At 46.6% G+C, this 27,505-nt stretch overlaps 1 protein-coding gene across 1 annotated transcript; it reads right to left on the bottom strand.

Moving 5' to 3' along the window:
* LOC104168762 (protein phosphatase 1 regulatory subunit 12B-like) lies at nt 1–27,505 on the bottom strand. The gene is made up of 7 exons (XM_009709466.1): nt 27,404–27,505; nt 14,243–14,259; nt 13,561–13,708; nt 12,344–12,448; nt 12,024–12,077; nt 9,641–9,691; nt 1–87 (listed from the first exon to the last, which is right to left on the bottom strand). Exons 1-7 carry the CDS (start codon nt 27,503–27,505, stop codon nt 1–3), a joined length of 564 nt encoding a protein of 187 aa, XP_009707768.1.

Below are 27,505 nucleotides of genomic sequence, written 5' to 3'. Positions count from 1 at the left end.
CTATTTGGAGAGTTTGCTGATGACACGAATAAGGGCTCCGTTCTCGTCCTTCAGCCTTTGGTTGTCCGACTTCAGCTCTGTCAAAATCTGCAGGGAGACAAAGACAAGGTGGGATTACAGCTCGGCGCTGCCGGCGGGACAAACCCTACAGCTCAGAGTAAACAGCAGGGATGTTGCATCCCCTCCACCCAGCACACTTTTAATGTTTGTAATTTCTCCGTAACATCTCCAGGACTTTTACAAACTGGGCATCAGGTGTGGAAGGGTTGAGAGGGGACTCAAGAACAGCAAAGAGCCAGGGAGTCCCTGGAGCTGGCAAAGCCCATGGTGAGAGGCGATGCCACAGCCCCAGCACTAGGTCAGGACCAGGCTGGGAGGGCAGGAACCATTTCTGAGCTGTTTCATCCCAAACCTGTTCCCAGAGGCTCTATAGGGCTCAGCAGAAAACCATAAAGCTGTTTTTTCTGATTTGTGTGTTGTATTTTGCCAGGACTAGAGGGGAAAGCAAAGGTTTGAAATCCTAACTCAGGACTGGACCAAGCCTGGCTTGCAAAATCTCTTTAGAATAACCCCAAATCTCTTTGGGATCCCATAGATGTTTAATGCAAACATGCATGCTGCGGCCAGAGGACTGGTAGAACATACTGACACTGGAGATACCTCCTCGGTGCTCAATTTTGAAGCTGGAGCTCAACCAACGGTCGCAACACAGACAAAAGCCAGAGCGCTTTTAGTTGGAAAGAGAGGATGAAATAGTTTCGACAAGACCTTTGCAGCATTTCTCATTGGCAAAAAACCCTCCTGACTCCCCTTGCTTCCCACCCTGCAGGCGAGTGACCTTCAGTGGACTGTCCCCAGCCGTTTGGGGACTAGAAGGAGACCCTGCACTGCCCGTCTCGGGGCCTGACACCGAAAGCGTAACTCGCACCACAGGTGCCAGTAGCCTGGAGGGCAACCAGCCCTAGAGCCTGCTGGAAGAAGCCAGGGCAGAGCAGGGACACACGCAGGCACGAACGGCACCGGTATGAGCTCAGCGATGACTTCTCTCTGCCAAGGTGGATCTTAGAGGAATTCTCCCAAATTCAAAATCCCCATTAAACCTTCTCCTTCCTCCTAAGTTGGAGTTTCAGCTCTGATGACAACCTCCTGCCCGTTCCTCTCATCTGCAGCCCCTCCACGACCATGGCCACCGAGTGCAGGCAGCTCCCGGGGCAGACACCGGCTCCCACCGCTCTGGCTGGAGCAATCCCCTCCGTTCGCAGTCTGGACAAGCCATGCCTGGCCCCAGCGCGCCCAGCCCCATCCCCGCTGGCGACAGATGCTCCAGACAGGAGGTTTTGCATGAGAGAGGAGAGGGACAGTGCAGCATGGAGGGATATTGGGGAAAGGGTAAAACTGTGATGGGCTGGCCAGAACTTCAGCTAGTGATGCTTAAACTTTTGTGTCTCCCTGGGAGCAGTGGTGGTGCGAGAGGCACATCTCCATGACAGGGCTGTCACCAAAACAGCAGTCATGACTCCTTATGCAATTTCTCATGGCCAAATGAGAAGCATCGTCCATCACCAAAGTACTCAGGAGCTCAGAGAAACGGGAAGAGCACTTGCTGTCTCACCCTGCACTCCTCCGTTTCCTCCCGACCTTCATCTAACACCCACAGCACAGCGCGGGCTCTTCCAGTTTGATGCACCGCGACAGTTCAACCACCTACTGGGGTCTGCAGATGGACAGTCCCCGTCCTCCCTACCTCACTGCCTGGGGTGGCCTTGTGGTCTGGAATGTGTCCATCACCGCAATAAGGTAGTGATATGAAGTTCTGCCACTTGCTTTGGGAGGGATGGTCTGTCACAGGTTCCCAGAAGTAACATCAGAGAGCAACCGACCCCTTACACACATGCTTCAATGCAACTTTGGTGATTTATTTGAAAAAAGAGAAGCATAACTACACGTAAAGCACATGCTTCTTGAAAAGTTTCCCGGCTGTAACTCCACTCCATCAGTTTCCAGTGAAGCTTTCCAAAAACTAAAAATCAACTTTATAAAATTTCATTCCTCCCAGGCCAAGGGCATTCCTCCCTTCAAAGTAAAACTGCCTCAAGTCAGGTAAAATAAACTACACGTGAAGCAGGCTGGTAATGCAGGGGCCTGAAAACTGAAGCTTTAAAAATGTCTCGTTGGAAATGGTAAGGAGGGACGCGGCACAGCCCGCAGGGGACGGTGAAGCTGACCATGATGCAGCGTTGGCATAAAGTGAGTTTTGGGCTAGAGACTGGTCTGAGCAGCGGTGCTGTGTGTTACCTGTGCCACTGCAGAAGGTGGCACTTCAGAAATTATGTGGATTTTGGCAAATGAGATTCTTTGAAAAGCACTGCTGCAAGAGCGTGGTAAATCTGTCAGAGTTTAAAACAGTGACATTACCGCATAGCTGTGAGGTCTACAGACACTGGTGAGAGAAGGTTTGCAGGTACCAGCAACATCCTGTGTTAGACCTACTAAAAGTGTTGAAAAAAAAAATCAGCAGAGCTTGCAGAAAATCAGCAGAGCTTGCAGACACGCAGCTCTTCTCCAGCTTGGACACCAGCAGTAAATCATAAACCTGTAAGTAAGCTGGGAAGGATCAGTCCACCCATGTCTCAGCCAGCCCGCACGATAGACAAGGCACATCAGAGCAGATGGGTGTCAGCAGGGGGAAAGCGATAATGTGAATATTTCCTAGAAGAGGAGAGACCGGTGACTTACAGTTTGTGAAACATTATTTCTCCGAGTCTGGAAATAGTTTTGCTCAATTTTCCCTCTCCGATCTCAAAGCATGTTGGGAAGGAGAATGACTTAAACTCACCGCTTGTAAGAAGGAATGAGTCAGTGACAGGTTCGAGAATATTTTTGCAGATTTAAAGCAGAAAGATGGTGAGATCATTTAATCTGACCATCTGCACAATTCAGGCCGCATAACACGAAACATCTCCTTTCTCAGCCCCGGTGATACACGCGTGGTTTTGAACTGAGACTCCCAGAAAGGGGAAGCCACAATTCCCCTGGTTAGTTTGTTTCTACAGTTAATCATCCTTGATATAATTTGTGTGCTAAGAATAGATTTTTTTATACCTTAGTGCCACTTCCAGCCCAGAAGAGCATACTACTTCTTCCTTTTTTAAAAAAACCAGCTATGTCTGAAGGGATCTGAATATCCCTACTAACCTGCAAAAGACAGGTAGGGCCCTAAGAAAGAAGCATTTACAGCTTTATTTTAGCACCGAACCAATGAAGTAGCAAGAAAGGATGTAATTTAACTGCGTGATGTGCGAGGGCAAAGCTTACGGAAGGCTTGTCCTTGGGTTTCAAACACTAATTGTTCTGCGCTGAATTTAAAAAAGATGAAAAAAAGAAAGTGCTCCTGGTCCAGCTCCTGTTGCTTCACCTGCCTCGTAGCCAGACCGCAGGAGGCAGAGGGGATGCTGCAGTCTGTGAACTTGGACTCAAAAATCTCTGTTTAAAATGAGGAAAGGAGCTTGTCCTCTTTGCTCAAATGACCAAGAAAGCCTGCTGAGGATTGCCCAGTTGTAGGCTTTCTAAAAATCACCTTCCCGTCTAAAATGTGCACTTTTTGTAACATCCCTAGAAATTTATTACATTGTTCATTCTGACTTTGGATAATCTTATTTGCTGGGTGCCAGCTTGTCACTGAACCAAGTCCAATTAAAAAAGAATTATATTATGAGCGGACACATAGCACAAACCACCTATTTTGAGGTAAGGTAATGGTGAAGGGGCTACGAGCTAACCCATCGGCACTAACAAGCCACCCCAAAGCCAGCTGCTGGTGTTAAGCCACAGAGAAGCAGCAGATCCATCACTCCTCAGTAGCCCCCTCGGTGCCATCGACCCAGCCCTACACCTTCGCGTCAAGATGGGGAGCACGTCCTCCTACTTCTCTCCCAGATGACGGGCTCTAGACGGACAAGGCAACCACCCTGATGCGGTCCGGTTAGTAAAATGGCGAGGTCAGCATCATCTGCCAAGCAGAGGGAAAGTCAGCAGGACCGAACAGAGCCTCCAGCGAAGCTCTGCCTTCAGCCATGGAGTAACAGCATGCTTTTGGCTTTCGGAGGATCCTTTGCCACATGCTGCTTTTGAGCCACAAGCTTCATCAGCCACGCTCGAGAGCAAGGAGGTGAGGGGGAACAGCCTGGCCAAGGGAGCGGAGACCTGCCTGGAAGAGTGGAAGAGGGAGGCGAGATGAGCCGGAGGGAAAGCAGCTACAGCTCCTCTGATTCGGAGGGTTTGGCAGGCAGAGAAAGTCTGGCTACGACCCGGGTCAGAGCCCTGTTTTCAGCCAGCAGTTGCTCATTCATCTGCCTCAGAGTGTGAATCTGTTTGAGCTGGTGGAGATTCTGCAGAGAGTGAGAGGAGTGGACAGAAAAATACAGAGAAAACACACCACGAAGACAAAAGGGCACAGAAACGTGAATTTAGTCCACAAGCAGTAAAAGGAAAAAAAAGAGAATAAAAGAAAAATTAGTAGCAGTGAGTGCTGGATGGGCAGCAGCTCAGATGGGTATGGGGAAAGTCTTACAACACACTGAGGATGTTTTGGGAATCATCTCTTTCTCCAGAGACCCTCAAAGTCTTTAAAAATGTCAAATATAGGGATTTCCCACCACAAAGCAGGACAGTCTCTTGCAGGTTATATTCTCGTTTGCCCAGACTCCAGCAGCACTCAGGGTCTGGACTTAGGAACTACTGTGAGAACTATCACCATTGACTTACCACCTACGCAGGCTTTGAAAATACTGCTGGCAACTGGGAATTTCTTTAAAACTCTTTTTCTTCATGTACCTCTAAAAGCTAAAGCAGTCTTGTGTAGCAAAGGGCGATCAGAGCTTCATGGGAGATTTTAAAGGCACAGACTGAAGCACCTGAAAGTGTCACCACCCTACAGCAGACCACCGAAAGATGTACTGTGTCTGCTCGTATCCCTCGTCCCTGCGGCATCTGAATGATGGCTCTTGGGTCTGCTCAGGCTTCAGTCCTGCCAAAAGGTCTGGGATGTGTGTGGGTTTTTCATCCCTGTCCAGGTTCAACTCTTCTCTGTCACAGGGCTCAATTTATCTCTGATCTCCAGAGGTGAAAAGGCAGAACCTTAAACCGCTCATTTTAACAGCACCTGACACAGGAGGCACGTGAAAACAGCGCATTCTTGGTTACAAAAGAAACAAGTGGGCAAAGGATGGTGCAGGAATTGAGCCCCGAAGCTGGGGTTAGTGCACGTATAGCGGCAACGAGGAGATACAGAACATAAAAGCAATGAGGAAGGCAAAACGGGAAAATGGTAAAAGCCACGGTAGACATCACCATTTCCACAAGGACGACATTTTTCCCAGTGATGCTAAAGCAACACCATGTGCTGGACATTTCTACCAAGCGCGGGTGCCAGGACATGCTAAGGGCTGCAGAGCTGCTTTCTGAGCAGCATCCCATCTCTCCTTCCTCCTGACAGCTCGTCGGGCAGTGGGACCAGGTGAACAAGAAACCCTTCTCCACGGTGGAGAGAGCACAGACACTGGTTGCAAACATCTGCGAGAAGAGTTGTTTGAAGTTCAAGTGAAAAAATCCCAGCCCAGAACCAAAGCAGCTCCGCAAACCAATGTGCTCCAACCCGCGTCCTCTTACTTGTGAGCTTGCAACGGCAGGGAGGAGACAGAGGGAAGGGGATTCCTTTCTGCCGTTTAATTAGCAGAAAGCACTCAAAGGGAGGTCACTGTCTCTCCTTAACCAGAAGCAGCACAGGCAAATCTACTGTGATACAAAGAACTTGCATGAACTTCCACCCAACTTGCATGACACGGAGTTGGCTGCAGTTGGCAAGGAACCTGCTGCATCCCAGGACATTTTGTCCAAGAGCTCATTCCCGTATAAAAAAGAAGTCCTTAATGCAGTCCTCATCCATCAGCTCAATTCTTAGCTACCCAAAAGCACTACTTCTGCTGCCTATCAAAGAATCAAGATACCTCGTCCAAAAGCTTTGCAAAACCAACGGAAGCAAGGCAGGTGAGTGCAGGGAGTCAGCAAAAGATGGGGTTTGAGCCCCTCGAGGGCATCAAACTGAGAAAGCAGTTCCTGCTACTTGGACTACATCAATGCAATTCTGATGCCAGATAAATCAACAGGTCCTGCGACAGAGCTACGGCCAAGAAACTGCAGGAGAGCTTCAGGGACATCTCGTCACTGAGATCCCTTCTCATCAAATCTCAGCCATCTATCCACCGCTTCACCCGCCCGAGCTCTGCCGGCTCGCCCTGCGCTCAGTGAGAACACAGACGGACATCACACATCTGTCCTGTGATAAATCACACCCAGGAGTTGCCGGAGGATGGTTCATACTGGAAAAGTAATTTCTTTTGGTGGTACCATGGATAATAAACGTCCTCTCTTTTATCACAGGGAACACAGCTGAGCATCTGGCTGGCAGAAAATATCAAACATATGTAAAACGGGGTGCTGTGCTACGTGAGATGGAAAGGATTGTCATCATTTTAGAGACCACCTTTATTTTTCTGTATCAAAATAGCACAAAACCTCAGCATGGCATGATCAGACACAGCTCAGCCTCAGTATGCTGCCACAGACGATAAAAAGGATCACTTATGTAAAAATACGTGTGTGCTGCAGGTAGGACAGCCTTCTATTTATCCAAGAAACCTAGCAAAGGCTGAGAAGCTGGGACTGAAGCCAAGGATGAAGACCAGAATCTGGACGATACCGCTGTGATTGCTTATCGCTCTGCTTGATACTTGGCTTACCGAAAGCAGGTTTCTCAGTTCAGCTGTACCTGCCTTCAATTAAAGGATTTTGTGCCTGCAACACTAGGGGAAATAAAAATGCCCAAAGCATGCACAATGTACAAAGCCAGGAGGTGCAGTGCTGCTACGGAATAAAGAAGCTTCTGTGACCTTCAAGAAAAATTGCTGTGTTAAGTTGGGACCTCAGGCACTTGGCATCGAATTCAGTTCAGTGCAAATGCTAATTTTCTTCCTCAGCCAAGTTGCTGTATCTTCAGTCAAATTCTGCAGTCACTTAGGAAAATGCTGCGCCACTCTGTCACCTTCGCAAGAGCAGGTCTGCAGGAACAGCTCTGACACCAAGGAGTTCTTAAGATTACCAAGTTTGTCCTGCTCCTCTCCATTTCTTGACTGCTTCGTTAGCAGGGGTTAAACTCATGAAAGGAAGAAAGCTCATTACCTCAAGCATAGCCTGAAGTACAAAGCGTTTCTGTTGCTGAAACCCAGGATCATCCTGTGACCACCGCTGTTCCTCCTCTTCCTAGGAAGTCAGCTGCAAGAAGAGGACTGCCTTGGCCAGGACATCTGATGCACAGAACTGGACACAGACCCCCAGGATCAGAAAGCTGGATGTGAGCCATGCTGGACTGGTTCCATTCAAAGACCAGTGGGAAGAATCCCAAACCCCACAGCATTACCTGAGACATAATAACCCGGCATGCTCGGGTGTTTCCCCTTGCTGCTTTCCACGTTAAAGGGAACTGGTGGATTTGCTTAAGTCGCTTATTCCTTCTGATTCTGCTCAACAGCCATTGAGCTACCGCAAGAAGAAGGAATGAAAGTCTAACCAGAATTAATAGATTTGTTTTCCTGGCTCAACTTCCACACTAGGGATTAACACAGATGCTCTGCGGAGGTTATCTCCTTCTAGGCAAACGCAACCGGGCTGACTCTCCTGCTTTAAGGCACGATGAAAGTGGACACGAAAGTCTGCTTTCCTTATGGACATGTTGAGCCCAGCATTTTTATCTTCAGAGATTCTCTACTCCTTTTTATTGAGTGGCTGTCAAAAAAGACCTGTCACAGTGCACTCAGGTACTCACCACATGCTTGAGTTTTTGCAAAAGCTAGTGGAAAGGTAGTAGCACCTTTCAAATTTCATCTCTATTTATTCCACTAACAAAAGGTCACTTTGGTTGTTCAATGCAGCAAGAACAAAACGGAGAGCAAAGAGTAAGTACCACTCTCGAGGACCTGAGAGCTCATTTTCAGTTAGACCACCGGTTCCTTTAGCTCACGTCTCCAGCACGTCTCTTGGGGCAATATAAGAACATGTCAAATTTCTAACAGTGCTTCTCCTTTTGCACCATCTTGGCTTCCATCAGTCTGCAGCTCCGGACTACCTGAACCAGAGGCGCTTCGGTCACGTCCAACAGTTCCTACAGGCATCTTCTTTCATTAATTGCTTTCTGAACCAATATAAATGTTTCAAAAGCGACAGGCCGCTAGGGGACACCAATTTATCTTTTTACTCCATGGACTGAGCTGGTTTGCAGAGTGATCTGCATAGCTGAAGAAACAACACAAACTGCTACTGTCCGCATTTTCTCTTGAAGGTCATATTTCTGTAATTACAGGAAGGTCTCTCTGGAGTTAAAGGTTGCTACCTGTCCAATGAACAAAGAATTCGGAATTTAGGCATATTCAGTCCTTCTTCCCCTTCTGGCTAGCACATCCACACTTATTTTCTCCTCTGCGAGAGAACACGAGAACCTTTACAGTAAGACCAGATCATCCCGCTACTTATTGCGGTAGAAGATGCAGCACAAGCCAATGGGTCCTTTCAAAGATGTATGCTCGGTAAATACATGAAGCTTCAAACAGAAACATGAAGTCGGAACCTCCTTCAGGGTGGCAGGAAATTGTTTCCATCAGTGCACCGTGCCAGGAGAGCTCACAGCTCTCAGATGGGGTCCTTCCTTCTTAAAGTAGCTTGGTCCCACCTGGGTCACGCTCAAAGGGAATGAAAGCGCAGGGTACAGAGCAAAAGGGGGTATTTGTGAATACGAGCATTAAAATACAGCGTAAAATGATGTAATGCTGCAAAATCAGTGTGAAGTTTTAGGTGTACTCAAGCGGCAAAACATACCGCTTCCTGCTCTGCAGTGCTCCCCGCTAGCCCCGTGCTCGCAGGGCATCCAAGCCACGGTCGGAGGAGAACCATCCATCGAAGCAACGCCACGACAGAGAGAACGCGAAGGAGCAGTCGGTGGCAGATGTCTCGTGACAGTAAGCCATGCTACACATTTCATCAGGAAGCAAATTCCTCTTTTGCTGAGATCTATTCCAAGCTGACTTACTGACACGGCCTTCCAGTAACATGCTTTAGGAAGGGAGGACAGAAATACAATCACTCTGTGTATTTTCCCGGCTAGCGTGCGTGATCTCAAAAGCCAGCTTTGTCTTCTTACCCATCTGGAGAGAACGACAACGGCTTAACTTGGGCTGCAGACTATTCAGAGCACAGAGGATCAGCACACTGAAACTCATTGATGCCACAAAAGGTTAGTTTTGGAAAGCATTTAAGGAGAACAGCTTTCACAGTTCTCGGATCAAACAACATAACAAATTAAACATATGGTGCAATCAGATGAATGGTAATAGGACATTTTTATTAGTATTTCATGTTTGGAGAACATGGCCATTAAAGTAAGTACTGACTGCATAAAGGAACACACTCAGAGGTAACACAAATCCCTTCCCCTGTACACTTTTAAATATCCTACTCCTGGGTGACAATCCCGAAAGACATAAATACAAAGCATAAAAACCGGAATAGACAGAGTGAATAGACTATTTCCTACCTTCATCTCCTCTTCCATCTCAGAGAGTTTCCGCTCCAGGGCTCGCTTCTCCTGTTTACAAGGATTCATAACAAAGATGGTCACAAGGATTCAGAAGAAAAACTTACAGTACATTTTGTTTTAAAGAAAAGTAAGAGTCCTGCATTTCTGCAGGAGCATTCACTGAAAAACATCTCAAAGCAAAACACAGGTTACAACCAGGAGCTGATCAGATGGGACAGGGCAGCTGGTAAACCAGTAGGTGATATGCACTGGGCCCATTTCAGCAAATCCTGAGCTCTCTTCATACCCCTTCAATGAAACTATCCCCCCACCTTTAGTGATCCCAGTTTTCAGGACTTTCTGATGTAATGTGATTTTGAGCTCTTGCAGGTGAAGCCATAGATTTAACTGCACCCCACTAAGGGAGGCAATGAGAAAACTCACCGAGCCTGTCAAATAAGAAACAGTGAATGTGGAAAGGTGCCTGTAAATCCTGCTTTTCCCAGACTAATTTAGGGCTTCAAAGCTGTAAAGCTGACTGCTTTTAGTACATTTTGGAAACCAATGATTACACAGGAAAGCTCTGCCATGTGAGCACTGGTGGTGCCCTCAGTGGACAGGTGAAGCCCTCGCCTAGAGGGAGAGATCCGGACTCCATCGATGACTTTTTCAACTTCTTTCAACTTTTTCAACAGGCTTTACACTCTCTGCCCTGCTCCTTTGCCCTCTGCAAAGAAACACGAGGCCAGGAGAGTGAGGAAAACACAGTTTTTGAGTGTGGGTATGGATGATGGGTTCTGGGTCACCTTTTGTCCACAGCACACTTCATCCAGGGATTCGTCTGTGCAAAATGCATAAGTTGTCCTGGAAACAGTTAATGCCATCTTTACTGAGAACAGTTGGGCGCTTTTTTTCTCTCTAACTCTCAGTATTTGTGGCCGTAGTGGTCCTAATTCAACAAAAGCGATGCAGGCCATTGCCCCATATAGGAAGCATCGCACAGGTGGGAGATGGGACGCGTGGTGTGAGCTCCCTCTGGCTGGGGATGTCCGCTCAGGACAAGTGCTCTGACCACCATACTCTTTTTTTTCTAAAAGAAAAGCTCCACCTGTGTCATGACTTCCCCCAGCAGCTATGTTCAGATGACAGTGACGATTGCACATTTAACCCCACTCAGCCTGCTTTAAGCACACCTAGGAATCAGGCCCACATGGATCATTGTTTTAAGATTCTCAGTCTCAGGGTTCAGACTGGTGCAGAGATGCTCAGCTGAGCTTACACAGCAGTGCCATGGCCTGAGCATCAGCTCAGCTTCAGCAACCTCGGTAACTTCAACAGTCAAAGCCTGGCACCTACACCGGTACGTATATCACATGCTTGTCCTGAAGGCTGCTGCTGCTGATGTGCTCTGGTTGACCCTGTCCAAAGCAGGAATCCTGAACGTCACCTCCTCCAGACTATATCTGGCAAATCCTGAGAAGTGTTTACACATAAATAATTAAGGTCTTTCATGGCAGGAATTGAATTTAAACACATGGCTGGACCATCCAGCAAAGCTCCTAAAAATACAGGAGATGAAACACTTTAGGAGGAACCTCCACCTCGTGCAACCCTCCAACACATAAGTGGACGTTACCAGGCTCCAGCTTTAATTAACCACTGAGGTACATGATGGGAGAGTGACTAGGTGACGAGGTAATGGCCATCAGCTGAAGCAGGGGAGGTTCTGACCAGATATAAGGAAAAACCCAAACCACTGCGGATAGTTCAGAACTGGAAGGAGGGGCTGTAGCTGTGGAAACTCAACACTCAAGAGGTCTTCACGAAATGATGGGACAAAGGCCTGACTAACCTGGTTGACTCTGCTGGGATGCACTACTGATCTCCTCAGGTCCCTTCCAATCTGACCAAAGCTATGGTCACTTAAGGCACGGATTTAGCCAGACACTGCCCGTTCCGCTTAACTTACTGCAATGAATCTGACTGTTCAATTAAGAGGAAGGAGCACTCCAACACTCAGATTTCAAGTATAATCACAAGACAAGACACCCAGCTAGTGTTTGCCTTGTTCCCACCATCACCCCAAACCAGTCTTTATTTATAAAGATCAAGAATATTTGAAAGCATAATGGACCAACAGTCTCTTAGCACAATACAGTACAAGTCGTTGGTCTGGCGCTTCCTATAACAAAAGAAAGAAATCAGAACTAAGCTGATTTGCAAAGAGAGCAGAGAAGTCTCAGACACTGAAAAGGTCAGAACACAATTATCACTGTGCACTGCTCCACAAGGCAAAAATATAACTTATCTTTTAATTAACACTTTCCTTCAAGAAATTACTATGGCTGGCAGAGTAACACGAAGCAAAGATTGTGATTCAAAAGAAAGCAGAGACACATACCCTTTTCTCCATCTCCAGCATGCTGGACCGGTCAGAAGTTTTCTCCTGTTTCTGCTATGTAAATTAAAAATAGAAAGCTATTAAAACTGAGAAGCATTCACAGGGTGCTGCACAAAGGCCTAGATAGCCTACAGATGCACTTGCCCGGAGAAGAAGCCGTCTTTACAGAATCACTCACTCTTATTTCTGTGAAAAATAAGTGTCTCCTCTGTTGCACCTTCCCTCCCAAGAGCTAAATTCCTTCCCATGCTGGAACAAGTGTTAGCTTGTCATGGGCTGGTGTTCAGTTTCTCCAGTCTAGGAACTGGTTTTTGCCTTACCTGGGCCACTTTTTCCAACTTCGATTTGATGTCGGCCAATTCAAGCTGGGCTTCTTGCAGTTTTGACTTCAGTTTTTGATTTTCAGACAGGGCGCTTTCATATAACTGAAATTTGAAACAAAAGATTTCAATTAACCAGGCTGCTCTTTGGCCACCGCACAGACCCAGTTCTGCCGTGCTTCCACGAGCAGACGCATGTCCTCAGCACCGAGCCGAGGCAGCTGCCGGATTTGCTTCGCTCCCCTGTGTCGGGATATTAGAAGAAGGGCAAACAGAACTAGTTTGGATGCTTTATTTGCATTTTCATAATTCATATGAAATAAGAAAACAGCTGTTTAATTTTGTAGAGTGTTTAAACACAGCCAAGAGGCAAAGAAAAGGGATGGTTTTAATTTAGGTAAAACACTAAGCATAATAAAGTACTAAAGTTTTGTATGCTGGATGTAACTGAACTTATGACTCTGTTGTGCTCCCGAATAAAATACATCTTAGTTGCTCTTGTGTGCTTTTAGTTTGAAGAGGAGAAAGGAGGACAATTGTAGGCCACTCCAAAACAGATTTTTTCCCTTCAATTCCTTCAAACCAGCAGAATTTCCATCCCTCTGAGAGGACAAACTAGGTATATCGCCTGCCTCTTCTGGGCAGACAAGTTCATGAAGAAGAGTGGGGTGCTGCTTACCGTGCAAGGCTTTTCAGCATCACGGTCGTTTCAGAATTAAGGTCATCTTAATCCATTTACTTTTCATATGGTCTTTGCGTTGATACTAGATGGGTATGTACACTCTGAGGCCATGGCAGTCCATGTTACTGCCTTTCAAGGATTACATTGAAAGTGTCAGAGGTTTTAGAAAAAAATAATTCTGGACTGTTATATCAGCAAAAAGTAATTCTGTGGGGATATGCATGCTTGGGCCACGCTGGCATGCTCAACATATCTTTTCTTGCTCCTTTCAAATCCCTCCCAGCGTTTCGCCAGCCTGAGTCCTCAATCCCCCTCCCCTAGATATCTGACTTCACATGATGTCCTTTCAGCTCGTCCTGTTTTGACCCTGTGAAAGGCTGATGCATTTGAAAAAGGCTGATGTGACTTCCAAAAACAGAGAAAACAAAAATAAACTTTTTCTCTTTCTTTCCAAAGACTCTCAGTGCAGGTTTCTGCAGCAACAGGCAGGTTCTAAGGTGCAGGCAGTGACAATAATACATTGAAAAACTCCTACTTTTTTATAGTCTCTGTTACTCTCCTCTTCTGCTCTGCTGCTGAGGGCGGCTAACCGGTTCTCCCTCCGGGTGTAGGCACTGGAGCGGCTGGAGGTACGATCACTGTAGGAGGAGTCACTGGTGGTAGGGTTCGTAGCTGCTTCCAACCTAAAACGCAATGAAGATCTACCACCATGGAGCCGTTGTTACTTTGGGACACCCAGTATCAGCCCGACCAGTTGGGACTTGAGGCTGTGGCAGACCCAGCTGGGCAGAGACACTGGGACGGCTGAGAGCAACCTCCATCCCGCAGCCTGGCATCGCTGCTGAAAGCCAGGCAGCCATTACCATTTTAAAAACTGGAAAAAATCCAGTGGGTATCAGCCCAACCCCCAAATGGGTGGTAATCTCCCATGGACTTCTCATTTTCATGGTGGGAATGGGCTCCATTTCTAATAAGGCACAGAGGGTTTTGTTTTTCTTTGCAGAGCAACAAAGGATGAGGGGAGCAAAGGATGAAAGCAAAGTGGCCCAACAGTTGAGCTAAGGTAAGAACCAAATGTAAGGCAAGAACCAAATGGCCGGTACCAGCTTCACCTTATGCTATTGATTTGAACCACAAGGAATCCCCAAAGCGGTACAGAAATATGATGTCAATAAATAGTAAATAGAAAAAATGCAAAAAAAAAAATATCTTCTTACCTGGAAAGTCTTTCATGCTGAAGGAAAAAAAAAAAGAAAGAAGAAGGGAATTAATAACAAGGAGAATTAAAGGTTCAATTCAACAACTGCTGAGCTACCACGCAGCAGCAACTTCCTCCCTCTGACACCAGCACCTAGCTCACAACAAGCTCAACAGCATTACTTCCCACGCCCAAACTGGGAATCACCGATCCCTGCCTGAATCTTTTCAAACTGCTTCAGCTTCTCTGAAGCATTTCAAGATTTCACTTCTTTTGCTAACCTAGAAACTACTGAACCTCGTTCTTCAAAACCTAGTTTGCAGAACTGAAATCCATTCCTTTGAACCAAAACTAATCTATTGTTTCCCTTTTTAAATCAAATTATTCTTCCTGACTTTGATCACCATCCTATGCATGATGTGGGTGAGAGGAGTTAACGGACGATGACACGCAGGGCTCACTGTGTACTTATGCTGAACTTCAGGAAATCACAAATGGTACTTTTTCTCCATGGGCAAGTATCTCCCCCTCGAAGAAAAGCTTCAGCGTGGCAAGGAGATACACAACAGAGGCTGCATGAGGATGGGAGAAGACCCTTACGCCAGCCAAAAGGGTGGATGCGTTAGTTGAAGTGGGTGTTAGGTTCTTCTTACCCCACCAACACCCCAATCTCTGCTGTGCCATCCTCAACGCTGCCTTTGCTGCAGCCCTGGCGTGTATAAACCAAAGATGATCTGGGTCAACTAACACACAGAGGACGTTTCAGAAAAGTTTTGCTTGGCATTGTAATATCTTACAGAGGCTAGTTATGATAAACCACCATTTTCAATAAAATTTTCGGGATTGGACAGTTCTTTTCCCACAATTGCAGAAATCAAATGGTAATGGCATAGGTGTCCTACAGGACACACTGTGCTGACCCGCTACCTCCTTCTCTGCAAGGTTTCTCTTTGGCAGACATTTACTCAAATTCAAGGTGCCGTCAAACTCTTTTTCAGTCCCTTGAACTGGAAATTGAGCCCAAAATTCCCCTGCTAGTGTTATTACCACTGTCACTTCTCTGAGTGAGCACAAACGAACTGTAGGTGCTACCAGTTATTTCCCTAGATCCTTTTGAATAAGTGCAAGAGCCAACACAAGGAGGAGGACATTACGGAGAAGCTGAGGGGTCAGGCTTTTAGTGCCCAGACAGACTTGTGTTGGAGTTTGCACTGTCTAGATACACCACTAAATCCAGTGCTAAACGCCCTGCTGGGTGGCAGATTTGCTGCCCGTCTGGCATCCCAGTGTCTGAGGACTTCAGACCTCCTGCTTCCGCCTGGCACCCAGACAATGTCTCATCACTGGGCAGGTATCTGGAGCACACACCATCATGGGCAGCTGAATTAAGTCATCCCATTACACGGAGCAGGAGGGTAGACGAGTGACCCTGCAATCTCACCGCTCAAAGCCGGAGAACCACACAGGCACGTCCCAGAGCAAGACAGACTGTGCCCAGCCTGCCTGCAACCTTGCCCTCTGCTCACCAGGACGCAGGTACCTGGCTACGTATTACATACACCTAGTTATGACGTTTTTAATTCATCTTGCCCTAATGTTAACCCTCATCCTGAATCCTGATTCAAGATGGAAGCTTCCCCAAGGAATCCACAATCCCTGCTCGCTCTGCAACGCAGCCTTTTGATGTGAGATGCAGCGATTTGACCAGTAAAGAAGAAACAAATTGAAGAAACCCAGCACGTTTGAAGCCTTGTGGACAGACAACACATTCAGCCAAAGCTGCTAAATGCAAAGCTCCAAGGGACGAGAAAACCTTGCTATTAATTAGCACGTTCTCCCTAGAGCTGCACCCACAGGGCCACCCTCAGCCAGGCTCTCGGAGCAGGTCTGGGTGCCAGCCCCACGCTGTAGAGATGGGCACTGATCCTCCAAGAGTCCAGCCCGGTGCTGGCACAGGTCCTGAGCCATGGCAGTAGGTCCAGCTCCATATTATTTTATTTGCTCTAACCCTCTCTCCATGCACCAAAACCTTTCTTTGCATCATACAGGTGAGAAACCACCCAAAGGAGAAAGCAGACAGCTTTCCACCATCGCTAAGCCCTCCTGCACTTCCACAAGTGATGCTGGATGCTGTCTGGGAAGCTTCTCATGGGACCAAATGCCCGGCAGCTGCCTGCCTTTCTCACAGGGACATCTGCCAGCTTCTCCAAGCAGCCATGGCCTGGGCCACTCTCCGTACGAAGCTCAAAGTTAGTAAGTTGGGAAGCAGTTTCTGTACGGCTGGCTATCATCAGAATGATTTCCCATTTTCAGCGGCAAACAAGCTGGCCGATGTCTCCGCGGTCTTTTGTTAGCAGAGCTTCCGACGTTTGCCTCTTAAAACCCTCAGCCGCCTGACAGGTCCCTTTTAATTTTGGCCCAATGACCCAACCTTCCCTGTTAAGCGGGAGAGGGGAATTAGGAAGTGATTAACAAGCCTCTTGCTGAAAGTTATTTGTGCACTTTATGCTAATCCCTTTCAGTGACGACTTTTCTTAGGATGACAAACGGCTAGGCAAGTAATCCACTTAATATCAAGCTTGCATTTATTTCAACAAGCGCACCTGCTAATGTATTTGAACAGCACTGAGAAAGTCCACACGCGGCTGGGCAAGGCAACGTGGAAAGCAAGCAATAAAACCTGAGCAGGTCCCCGAGCCAGCCCGGGCGCTTGCAGCAAGAGGGAAAACTCATTTTTGTCCTTTTTTTTCCCTCCAAAGAAACTCGTAATTTCCATAGGCAGAGAGAGGGGGGGTGTGCTGCTGCGAAGGAAGGGTGGGATACGAAAGGAATCACTTTAAACATAGCTGCTGGGAACAGCAAAGGGACAAACCCCCCAGGTTTACTGTATTTAAAACCTTCCTGTAATGGATACTGAGATTAATTGTTTTAGATTGCAATTGTCTCTGTGTCTCTAAAGAGAAGAGAAGTACCGGATGAGAGGGGAGGACCTGCACCATTCCTGCCATTGCTGCCAGCACCAGAGCCGAGCGATCCGGCAGTGACCTGCGGCCTCCCCGGCACGCAGCGGCTCCGTGACTTCTCCAGCCAAAATCTGGGTATCTCTTAGTGCTCAGTGATTTCTCCTCCTGTGACTTCATCTCCCTTTAGGCTCATTTAAAGCCCACCTCTGCCATAAAACGACCCCAGAAACAGCACGGAACTACAGGAAATCTTTATGTTCGCAGCTGTTGGGAAAGTCGGCGTCTTTCCCTCACCCTTCAATTTTCGGGTGCCTCTCGCCATGTTGTTTCAGTTAAAAGTGGTATTTTTGAGACAGAGATGATTAAATTTGAGTGGAACTGGCTAAAGGCTGAGGTCTGGAAAGCAGAGCCTGAACGAGATGTTGCAGCAGCTGTTGGAAATGTCCCTACCATAATGGAAGTTGCAGAACTGTTTTCATCAGTGAATCCTTCTTCCACTTGCTGCAACCTTCAGGGAAGGGGGGAAGATTTATTTATTTTGTTTTAAATCAGTTTCCGGCTCAATATTTTCCTAGGTTTTGCACAAAGGCCGGTGTTTGCGCTGATATTTCAAGGAGCAGCTTATTTGGGTAGGTTTGTTTTTTTTTTTTTTAAAATAACGAGGAGGGAAAAAAAATCCTGAATAAAAAAGGTGTTCCACTTTGCAACTTCAAAAAAAGACTCCAACTAAAAGAGGTGCCATGGAAAGTAGCAGTTCTTAGCACAAAGAGAGGCTTGGAAGACCAAGGAAATGAGTTAAACAAAACGATGACTAAAATCTCGTACTCCTGGGAGGCGGCCGGGCCACGCAGGAGGAATCTCAGAGGCGACGTGTGAGCCCTACATGCAAACGCTGGACTAGGTGCTTAACTGAGACATCCCTGCTATTTGCTCAAAGACAGAAAAATATTTTGAGAGGTTACTGGGACATTGCATCGCAGAAATTTTCAGTAGAGAACAGCTTCTTTCCAGCTCAGTTCTGCCCTGCGTTTGGCCATAGCACCCTTGGAAACCTTTGCCATGTGCTTCCAGCTGCACCGGCACCCTCAGCTCAGCAACCGCCTCTCCTCCGCTCACTGCTCCTTCCGAAACAACCACAACATATGAATTCAAACTCCTGCATTAGCTGGCTCACCGCGCTGCGTATGTAACGAAGGAGGTCGTATCGGCTCGGAGGTGCCATCCCAGAGCTAGAAACTCCGAAGTCAGAGTCAGAACGTGAAGGATAAAACCCTCTCTCCTTTGTTTCTGGAAAGAGAAGTTGGGGGTAAACGGAGCAAAACAAGAGCTGAGGCACCAAACATGCACTTGACTAAGCTGGTGCAAGAAAGGGCTTTCCTTTCCTGACTTTTTCTCGATGAATACTGTGCAATCCATTAGGGTTAGAAAGAGGATGCTGAGAAACTGCTGTATCAACTGTACGAATGCATTAGGTTTTTCTTCTTCCTCTGGCAAATTTGGAACAGCACCATCAGTTATGCCCAGACTCCTTCATTTCCCTTGGGTTCAAAAGTTTGACTAGAAACATTAACAGCCAGGGAAGCGTCAGGTTGTGAAATTATCCTTTCTGCAATCTAAACAGGGTCATATCGCTGCAGGGTTTGGGGCGGGGGGAAGGAGGACCCCAGGGAAAAGCAAGGCGCTGGAGCCGGCTGTCCTGATTCAGAAACCAGTACAGCAGCCAGCGCTGAGCCAAGACCCCGGCACTCCTCCTAAAGAGCACTTAGACACCCAAGGGGATGACTTTTAAAGGAAAATTTAAAAGCACAGAGTGCTTGTAGACGTATTTGCAAGTTTCTGGTAATCCTTAGCTCTTAGACCGCTCACCTGAGAGACTGCATCATCTTGTCTCCCATCCATCTCATGGTGGGCAGCACATTCAGGTAGTGCTGGGGGTGGTGGAGGACAGCAAAGGGGTTCAGCTGGTTTTGCCAGCCCTCCCGGACAGGATCAGAGAGGATTCAACCCAGGTGGGCTGGCAAAACACAGGACATCTGAGATGGGGCCTGAGAAAAAGCACAAAGAGCATCATACCAGACTGCTCCTCCCTGTGCAAGTTGTTTCTTCTGAGTCCCCCAACTCTCACCGTGTTGATGTTGGTCAACCCCAAGGAAAAGGCACAGCTCGGTACTGGTCGTGGTGTTCCTCGCCCGGACCGCCGGGATGCTGCACAGCACTAGGAATGCCATATGGTTTTGATTTTAGAAATGTGCTCGGACTGTGGAGAGCAGGAGCCTTCCCTTAAAAACTGAGAAACTTTTACAGCTGTTAGGAGTTCAGTAAAGTAGAATTAAAACCAAATTCCTTGTGGAAGGTTTAGATAAAATGCAGCCCTGAAAGGCAGTGCCAAAAGGGGGATCGGCCACTGCTCTTGCCAAGTCAGAAATTGGCCTAATTGCTTCCAATTGCGTTCTTCTGCGGCTGGGATCTGGCCCAGCAAAGGCAGAAAAAGTCTATTATTTACATTTAAAAAAAAAAAAAAGGAAGAAAAAAACCAGATGGTTTGGGAACATTTTATGCTTTTTTATCTCCAACTGGCCAACCTCAGGAAAACGTGCACTATTTTAAGATAGTTCTCAAGGAATTTATTTTGTTGTGTTTTGTCTCAGAGATCCTGATCAACGCTTCCGATTAAACCACCACCATTTAACGAGAGCCTGGAGCACAGCTCCAGCCCTGCCGTCCTCCCTTTTCTTAATCAAGAGGGGAAGTTTTAGGAACCTCTCGAATTTTCTGCTTGCACCGGCAAATATCCTCCTGGCGAGTCCTGTTTGTTTTAGGAATTAAACATAAAATAAAACCAACTGCTTTTGGGGCCAGTTCTTTCCTCCTTATATGCAAAAGCCACCACGTTCCTGCAGTTACGGAGCTCGGCTGCTCCTACACCTCCATAGGTTTCTGTGTTTGGCTAGGCTGATGCATGGCAGCTGTAAAGAAGACAACCTCTCCAGCGTGTCGTGTTTCTGCAGGCAGAAGTCTTCCCGGAGCCGGCACAGTAAGAATTGAGCTGGAAGGAGGAAAAGCAAGGGAGAAGGCTGCCTGGTACACCTCAGACCCATCCCCATCTGCTACAACTCAGATCGGCTTTCCCCTCAAGCCACGTTTGTCTTTCGAGGCAGGTATGGTTGGGGTCAAGTTTGGTTTTCCAGCGGGTGCAGAATAATTAGAAGGTCTGGTTGAACTCTGCTTTTGATAGTTATTTTGAGGTCATTGCCTCCCTCAGGAAAGCTGCTCTGCTGACCCGAGAGCTGTGGTTTGCTACAGCGCCCTGTTAGCTACAGCTGACGTGATGAATAGTGCTGCCTTCCAACGCAAGTTTGCATTTGTGCAAATGCAAGGATTACAAAATCCCATTGATATGATGAATAATCCAGTGCAGCCAAACCACCTCCATCTAACCTCCAACTCCCAAAAGCCTGATGCAAAATATGTTCTCACAAACCATAAATCAATAAACTTTGCTTAATAAAAACTGCTGTTATTGAAGCATAATATTAAAAGGTCCTCCAAGATGGAATAGAGGCTTTGGCAGCTGGCTGCAACATACCACATCATTTTCAGTACGGCTAGCGTGTATTTAATCACAAATAAATACATACGGCTGTAAAGGACTGACGACCACATCTCCTGCCATCCCAAACACATGCAAACGTTCGGCAGTTGTACACCGGTTTGTGCGATTGCCAGCCTGTGCCTCAGTTCCCCACACCTCCCACCTGGCCCACTGCCTTTGCAGCAGCTGCTGTTCATTACCCCTCTCTCTTGGGGATAAAACTCAAAACATCAAACTGGATTGTATTCTAATTTAGTAAAGGCCAAAATTCAGAAACCTGGGTTTGTTGCTCTTATTTTTTTTCCCCTCCTTTTCTACGGGATCAAATTTTATTGGTGAAAAATTTGATTTTCCAAAGTGATGTGATCTTAAACAAAACTCTCCAGACATGAGGAAATAAAAAGCCAAACGGCCAAGTGACACAAGAAGAAAAGATTTCTGCTCCTAAATTTCTTCAATATGAGAATGCCACAGGTCTGCAGGCAACATCATCTTCCTTGCCCCCCCGGAAACACTCTAGCGGGACATTTTCAGGTGTTATCATCGGGTATTTAAATACTTCTTTGGCCACTACCCAGGATTCAAGCTGCCTAAAGCCACATCTGCCAACTTCTTGGCGTGAAGCATGCTCCAAAATCTGGTGAACACCTCCTCCAGCCTGCAGCCACATAGCATCCCCATGACAGCTGCTACAGCCATGGGCAGCGCTTGCATGGAAAAGCGATTAAGGCCGGTTTAGGTACGCTGACCCGTCTGTATCACGTAAAGCATCTTGTGCTGCTAGAATTATGACAGTTTATACTGTCTCTCTCTCTTCTCTCATTAGTTTCAGTCTAAAATAGCTCCAGACCAGCTGCCAGTCAGTGATTTGAACCAGAGCTACCCTCATCTACTTGAGGGGCTCTGCTCCAAAGATCTTACTTCTACTGAAGTCATTAAAGTCATTAAAAAGAATTGTTACCCCCCCAAAAACCCAACCAAGCAACCAAAAAAACCCCCTCAAACCAACAGCCACCTAACAATTCCCCAAGGTCCGTATGTTTTAGTTTGACCACCAGTTGCAGCTCCAGTGCATGAGGCACCATCTTGTGTTCAAGGCCAGGTTGGATGGAGCTTTGAGCAACCTGGTCTGGTGGAAGGTGTCCCTGCCCATGGCAGGGGGGTGTGGATGGTCTTTAAGGTCCCTTCCACCCCAAACCATTCTGTGATTCTACAACGATTCTATGATCTCCACCAGTGGAAGTCTGCAAGCACAAGACACATCTCTCTGGAAGGGTGTAGATACAGCTGCTGGTGCCCTGGGGAAATGGATGGACTGAGCTCTGTGTCTCTTCTAGTCCTGTTTTCTATGGGTTTGGATTCATTTTATGAAAAAGAAAACTATTATGGGCCTCCGCAACGGAAGTAAACACTGGTTTCCAGTTCAGCCATTTGAAGTGGTTTGCTGCCTACAGTTTCCACCCACTCTCCCCATCACTGCCCATGGCCGCTCCTTCCCATCCCCCAGCACCTCCCCGTCTCAGTTGTGCCAACATGCTTGGTTTTGCAGCTGTACCATGAGCTGACCCAAATTAAAGAGATTGTCTTTCTCCTTCTCCCTTCACTCCTTTTACAGTCCAGACTGATTCCCTGGTCTGGTGCAACCTCAAGTTGTCCTCTGACCTTGTGGCCTCCTTGTTTTGCAGTGGGCAATGGTTTCAAAAGCTGAGCTATCACAAGTGATTGCTCCCTGGCTGCTTAACCAGCTTCTTCAAAGGCACCCATCACTGACCAGGCAGTAGAGGGTCAAAATGGGAGTTTTAAATGAGGCTGTAGTGTTACATTGTGTGTTTTCTGCATCGTCCATGATCATCAGATCCCTTAATAGTTAACAGACTCCCTGCTATGGCTTTGGCTTGGATCAATTAGCTCTGTTCCTCGGAAGGGAGGAGAGACGAAGAAGAAAGTTTAGCCGCAGGGACACAAGCCACTTACCCCATGGGTCACAGCATGTGCCCTACACATTTTATTTATACATCCAACTGAAGCCAGAGACAGGAGCATCGTCAGGCTACTGAGTCATGGCAGGGAACATCTAACCGGTGGTGCCCTAAGAATGATTATAAGTTCCTGATACGCTTCCAGATATGGACATTTACAGAGGAAAACTCAAAAAAACCCCAGAGAACAATCAGAACCCAGAAGGATTTCATACTGATACCCATCTAAAGAACATCACGCTTGAGAAATAACCAGTGATAAACAAATCAGGGTCTTGAAGAACACAGACTAAGGTTAATTGCCTTAAAGTTCAAGTTTCAGTATCCCACATTTTTGTTGGCTAATGGGAGGGGAGGTAATTATTTCCGCAAATACTGCGTAACTAGTCAGCAATCCAGAAATTAGACAGGAAATGTCATGAGACAACTTACTTGACCCCATTTCAATTGATGCAACATCATTTTTATCACAACTAGAACGAGTCCAAGTCACTAAATAGAAACCCAGGAAAAGAAAGTTTCCCAGAGAAATGTTTTCATATAGCTCTTTATTCTCTAACGCATTTGCAGTGGCAGCACAGCAAGCCAAATGATACAGGTCTATCTAATGTGAGAATAAACCTGTTACCATGAATATCTGCAACAGGATTAAACCTGTTGCAAAAGCACTCATGGAGTGAAAACTAAACAGTCAGACGCCTTTAGATTCAAAACTCTACCAAGGCTGTAATCTGATCAGGCATTTCTACCAACCTCTCTGCACTCCTGGACATCTCTCACCGAATAAAAGAAGTCTCGTTTGGTTGCATTACCAGACCTCTAAGATTTGATGTATTTATGTATTATTTATGTATTAATATCCAAACCTTCTTGGTTTTATTTGCATGCCAAGCACCTGCAGCTCAGAGAGCTAACATTTTTGTACATTAGCTTTTTTTTTTTTCCCTTAAGATTTGCTTTGGATTCTAAACATACGTGTCCACATCAAAAATCACACCCAGATTAGATGCATTCGCTGCCATGGTAATCACTGCTCAGAGCACCCGCGAGCTTGGTATGGAGGCTCACTAACAGAGACGGCAATTTGGAAACCGTTGCTTTTTACACTCAAGTATTACTATCAAGTGACTTGGTGAAACATACGGACCATAAAAGGTGATGCTCCTGCATCCCATATTCCACTTAGCGCGGCTCCTTCAGACACTCCAATGAAAGGCAGAATAAAATCAATCCGTACAGACCACTGAGTATACTTAAAACTTATTGCTGAGCCCTTACCGATAAAAATTCAGCTGGAAAGCTCAAGTAATAAGTGCTGAAGGTGGCTTAATGAGGGAGCGATCGAACAGCGGAGAGAAAAAGCTTTCTAGTGAAACTGTAAATAGGGCCAGAACAACAAGAACTACGCAGAGTCTCTCAAGGAGCGAGGAACGACCATCAAGTGATGGCAGTCAGAGGGATGCAGCCACTATTGAAAGAACAAAGAGATGGGAAACAACTGAAAAGCTGCAATTACAATCTGTGCAGTAAGTTGGGAGCGCGCATTCTCCTTAGCTTTCCCTTTCCTACCTAACTGATATCCCACGGAGAAACACAAGGGTTACGAAGTAGCGCAGTGAACAGATGGATGAGCCTAAACACAAACTACAGGGTATTTCCTACAAAAAACCAACTGGCACAGCATAAATAGCATTTAAAGGAAAAGAAAAAAGAAAATTCAGTCCTTGCTTTCACCCTCATCCTTCCAATCCTGCCATTTTTTTGCTTCTTTATTCACAATAGGGTTCCTATTAGGGTTCCTATTCCTAATAGGTTACCCTATTATACCCTTGGAACTGAGTACGTGAGTAGTATTTTTTTTGAGGAAGAGAAACCTTGAGCTAAAAAAGTATGGTGCAAAACTTGTGATGAAAAGGTACCCACTGCCACAAAAGCGGAAGCTTTTGCCAAATAACGGGACAACCTGAACTGACTTCAAAGGGATTTGTGTTTCTACTTTCTGGCAACATCCGCATTAAAGCGACTGAAAAGACAGAGCTAGCAACGTTCGCCCCGGATGATTTAACAGGATTTACATGGCTATTTCTGTATTGGTGACTATAACTGTGGGCTGTTCTGTTGTGACAGAAGAAATTAAGTATTTTAGCTTGCGGAGGTTCAGGGGCAATAGGACAATGCTGACCTTGCACATGGAGGGGGTCACACACCAACACCCTGCTCTCACCAGACTCTCCTCTGCCTGCCTTTTGTTCCCATGTCCTATTCAAGGATATTGCCTTTCTTATGACTTGTATGAGTTCACTGCAATGTGCTCACCCTTCTCAGCTCTGCATTTGAGGAGATCCCATCAATTAAAGGTGAAAAAAACCCACATGCAATATTATCCTAACACCTAAGGAGGAGCATTACAAGCAGGAGTGCAAGTGCTATGCTGCAAGCATAAGAAACTGCTTTGCAAATGACATTTTAATGCAGCTGTTTGGCACTGATACCTTAATAAGTAAAACTTTCTTTCCTTTGTCTGGTTGTCTAAGAGGTTTTTTCCATGTCTGTACCATGCGTGAGGCTCCCTGCCTGCACATGTGTTTTCACACCTCTGCTCAGCTGGGAACGTTTAGAGGCCACAGGTCTGCTGGTATCAATCTTGACTAGATGGAAAGATAAAAGACTCCAAGATATCACATTCCTACCTATTTTATTAAGGCTGGTGGCACCCCACGGCAAGGGCTGCCGTTACTGAGGGCATGGGGGAGTGGGAGTACACACATGCGACAAATCCCTAGAACACTGTACTCCATTATTTCTCTTGCTCGTGGCAGAAATACATTGTCTTGGAGAAAGAGTTAACTCTCATACTTTCTTTTAGCCTGAAATAAATCCTTCCTTAATTAGCCTTTTAAGGCATGGGCTATTTCCATAACCCAGATAGCACCAGGACTGCTTCCTCTACTGACTCGTGAGTCGATGCTGCTGCACTCCAGGATTGCCTTCTCCCACATCAACGCTCTGGAGCCACAGCTGGCATTACCATTGCTCCTGCAAGAACCACCAAGATCTCCACGCTCACTTGTTTGCTTTCACCAAAATCTCACTGCCACGAGAAGCTGAGGGAAACTCTTTTCCAGGCCCTCTCATTCCCACCCAGCACCCTTCTGTACCCATCTGCTGTCTCTGACCCACCCCAGAGCTCCCCCCACCTCTTCCAAACCCCCACGCCCCCCAAGAGCCTGCAATCCCATCCTGGCTATCGACAGAGAAAACCAGCACCTCCGGTTAGTTTGCACCAAAGCAGACAGGCATGCACCCCGAATACAGCAGTCACGGCTCTTGCGAGATGTCTGTCACTTGTTTCTATGCCTAGATACATAAGGGGGGGGGAAATGAGTCAGTCTGTGTACGCCAAACATGACTGATCAAAAAACTTGGGGTTTGAAAGAAATTAAAACATTTTCTGTTTTACTCTGAGTAGGAGCACATTCGAAAGGTTCCCCAACTACTATTAAGCTGGTTATCAATGCTGCGGCAATTTACTGGGGAATGGTAAGCACAGCTGTAAAAACTGATGAAGAAAGTCCATCTAAACACACAGGGGATCATTTTAGATTATCTAAAACCTCCCCAGGGATACCCTGACTGCAGACGGGAAGGAAGCACAGACTCCTGCTCCCGGGTTAAACAGTTAACAGCCCGGGGGCAACCAGCAGCCATGAAAGCCATTGAGGCTGAAGTTCCCGAGGTCAGGGACCGCTTCCATTAACACCACGGCAGCGGGTTAAAACCCTTTTTACGTATTTCGAGCAATGCTTTTTCCAGACCAAGGTCTGTCACTTCAAAAGGAGCAGACAATGCATATCTGATTTGAGCAAATACCAGTACTCAGATTAATTTAATACTTACATCTAAAATTAGTCTGCTTTTTAAAAACTAATTCCTCCAGGCTTTGACTCTGGCATGATAATATTTCTTGACGGCAAAGAGACTGCCCGTATAATGATACGGACCTGGAGAGTTCTGTGATAGCCCTTCATGTGACTCTGGAGCTATTAGCAATACTGTTATGAAATGTTCCCAACTTTCAAACCCCTTGGTAGATGGGGACACCAGCTCGGGTTTGGGGAGGACTAGTTAACTACCTTGACTTGCCTCCTGCTCCAGGTAGTTTTCTTCATTTTTGCTGTTGTTGAAATTATTAAACTGTACCACAGGTCAGCACAGCCCCAAGGGTGAGAGCTGGATAACAAACCTTGTTTCATCAGCACTATTAAAGCGTTTATGGAAAGAGCGCAGTTTAACAAGCTGGTCAGGTTTTGCCTCATTTTCATCGGTCAGGTTTTTGTCCAGCAATAGCTTACTAGGCGAGCGATGTTTCTCTGAAAAGCAGGATAGAGGGGGGAAAACTACCATGGCAGCAGCTCCCTACAGCCATTAATGCAAACAATCCCAGCGCAAGGGCTCTGGCAGCTTGCTTAAAACCTGTTGCTGCAGAGGAACTTTCCCAAGTTTCATTTAAAACATCCTCTTTCCAAAGCAAACCACAGGCACAGGTCTCCAAGGGTAAGACAACAAACCACCACCACCACCGGTCTCTGCTCAGAGCACGTGCTGAGCAGGTCTCTGTGTAATACAGAAAGGAAAAAACTGCTTACTCTGAGTGTCTTTGCGATCGGGGAAGGAGAGGACGGGGGAGAGTCTGACTGAGCCTTCCTGCTGCGAGTATATTCTTTACTCCTGGTGTACAAGGAAGACAT

This window comes from Cariama cristata, unplaced genomic scaffold (genome assembly GCF_000690535.1).
Source record: "Cariama cristata isolate BGI_N322 unplaced genomic scaffold, ASM69053v1 scaffold17620, whole genome shotgun sequence".
NCBI classification, from domain to species: domain Eukaryota; kingdom Metazoa; phylum Chordata; class Aves; order Cariamiformes; family Cariamidae; genus Cariama; species Cariama cristata.
This window is presented reverse-complemented; position numbering and strand designations above follow the sequence as displayed.

Bases quoted from the DNA above. Each gene is read 5' to 3' on its own strand.
- LOC104168762 (XM_009709466.1), bottom strand. From the start codon at position 27,505: ATGTCTTCCTTGTACACCAGGAGTAAAGAATATACTCGCAGCAGGAAG. The intron at 12,078-12,343 runs GTAAGGCAAAAA...TAATTTACATAG, and splicing joins AGTTGGAAAAAGTGGCCCAG to CAGAAACAGGAGAAAACTTC. The intron at 88-9,640 runs GTAGGAAATAGT...GTCTCCCTGCAG, and splicing joins AGATGGAAGAGGAGATGAAG to ATTTTGACAGAGCTGAAGTC.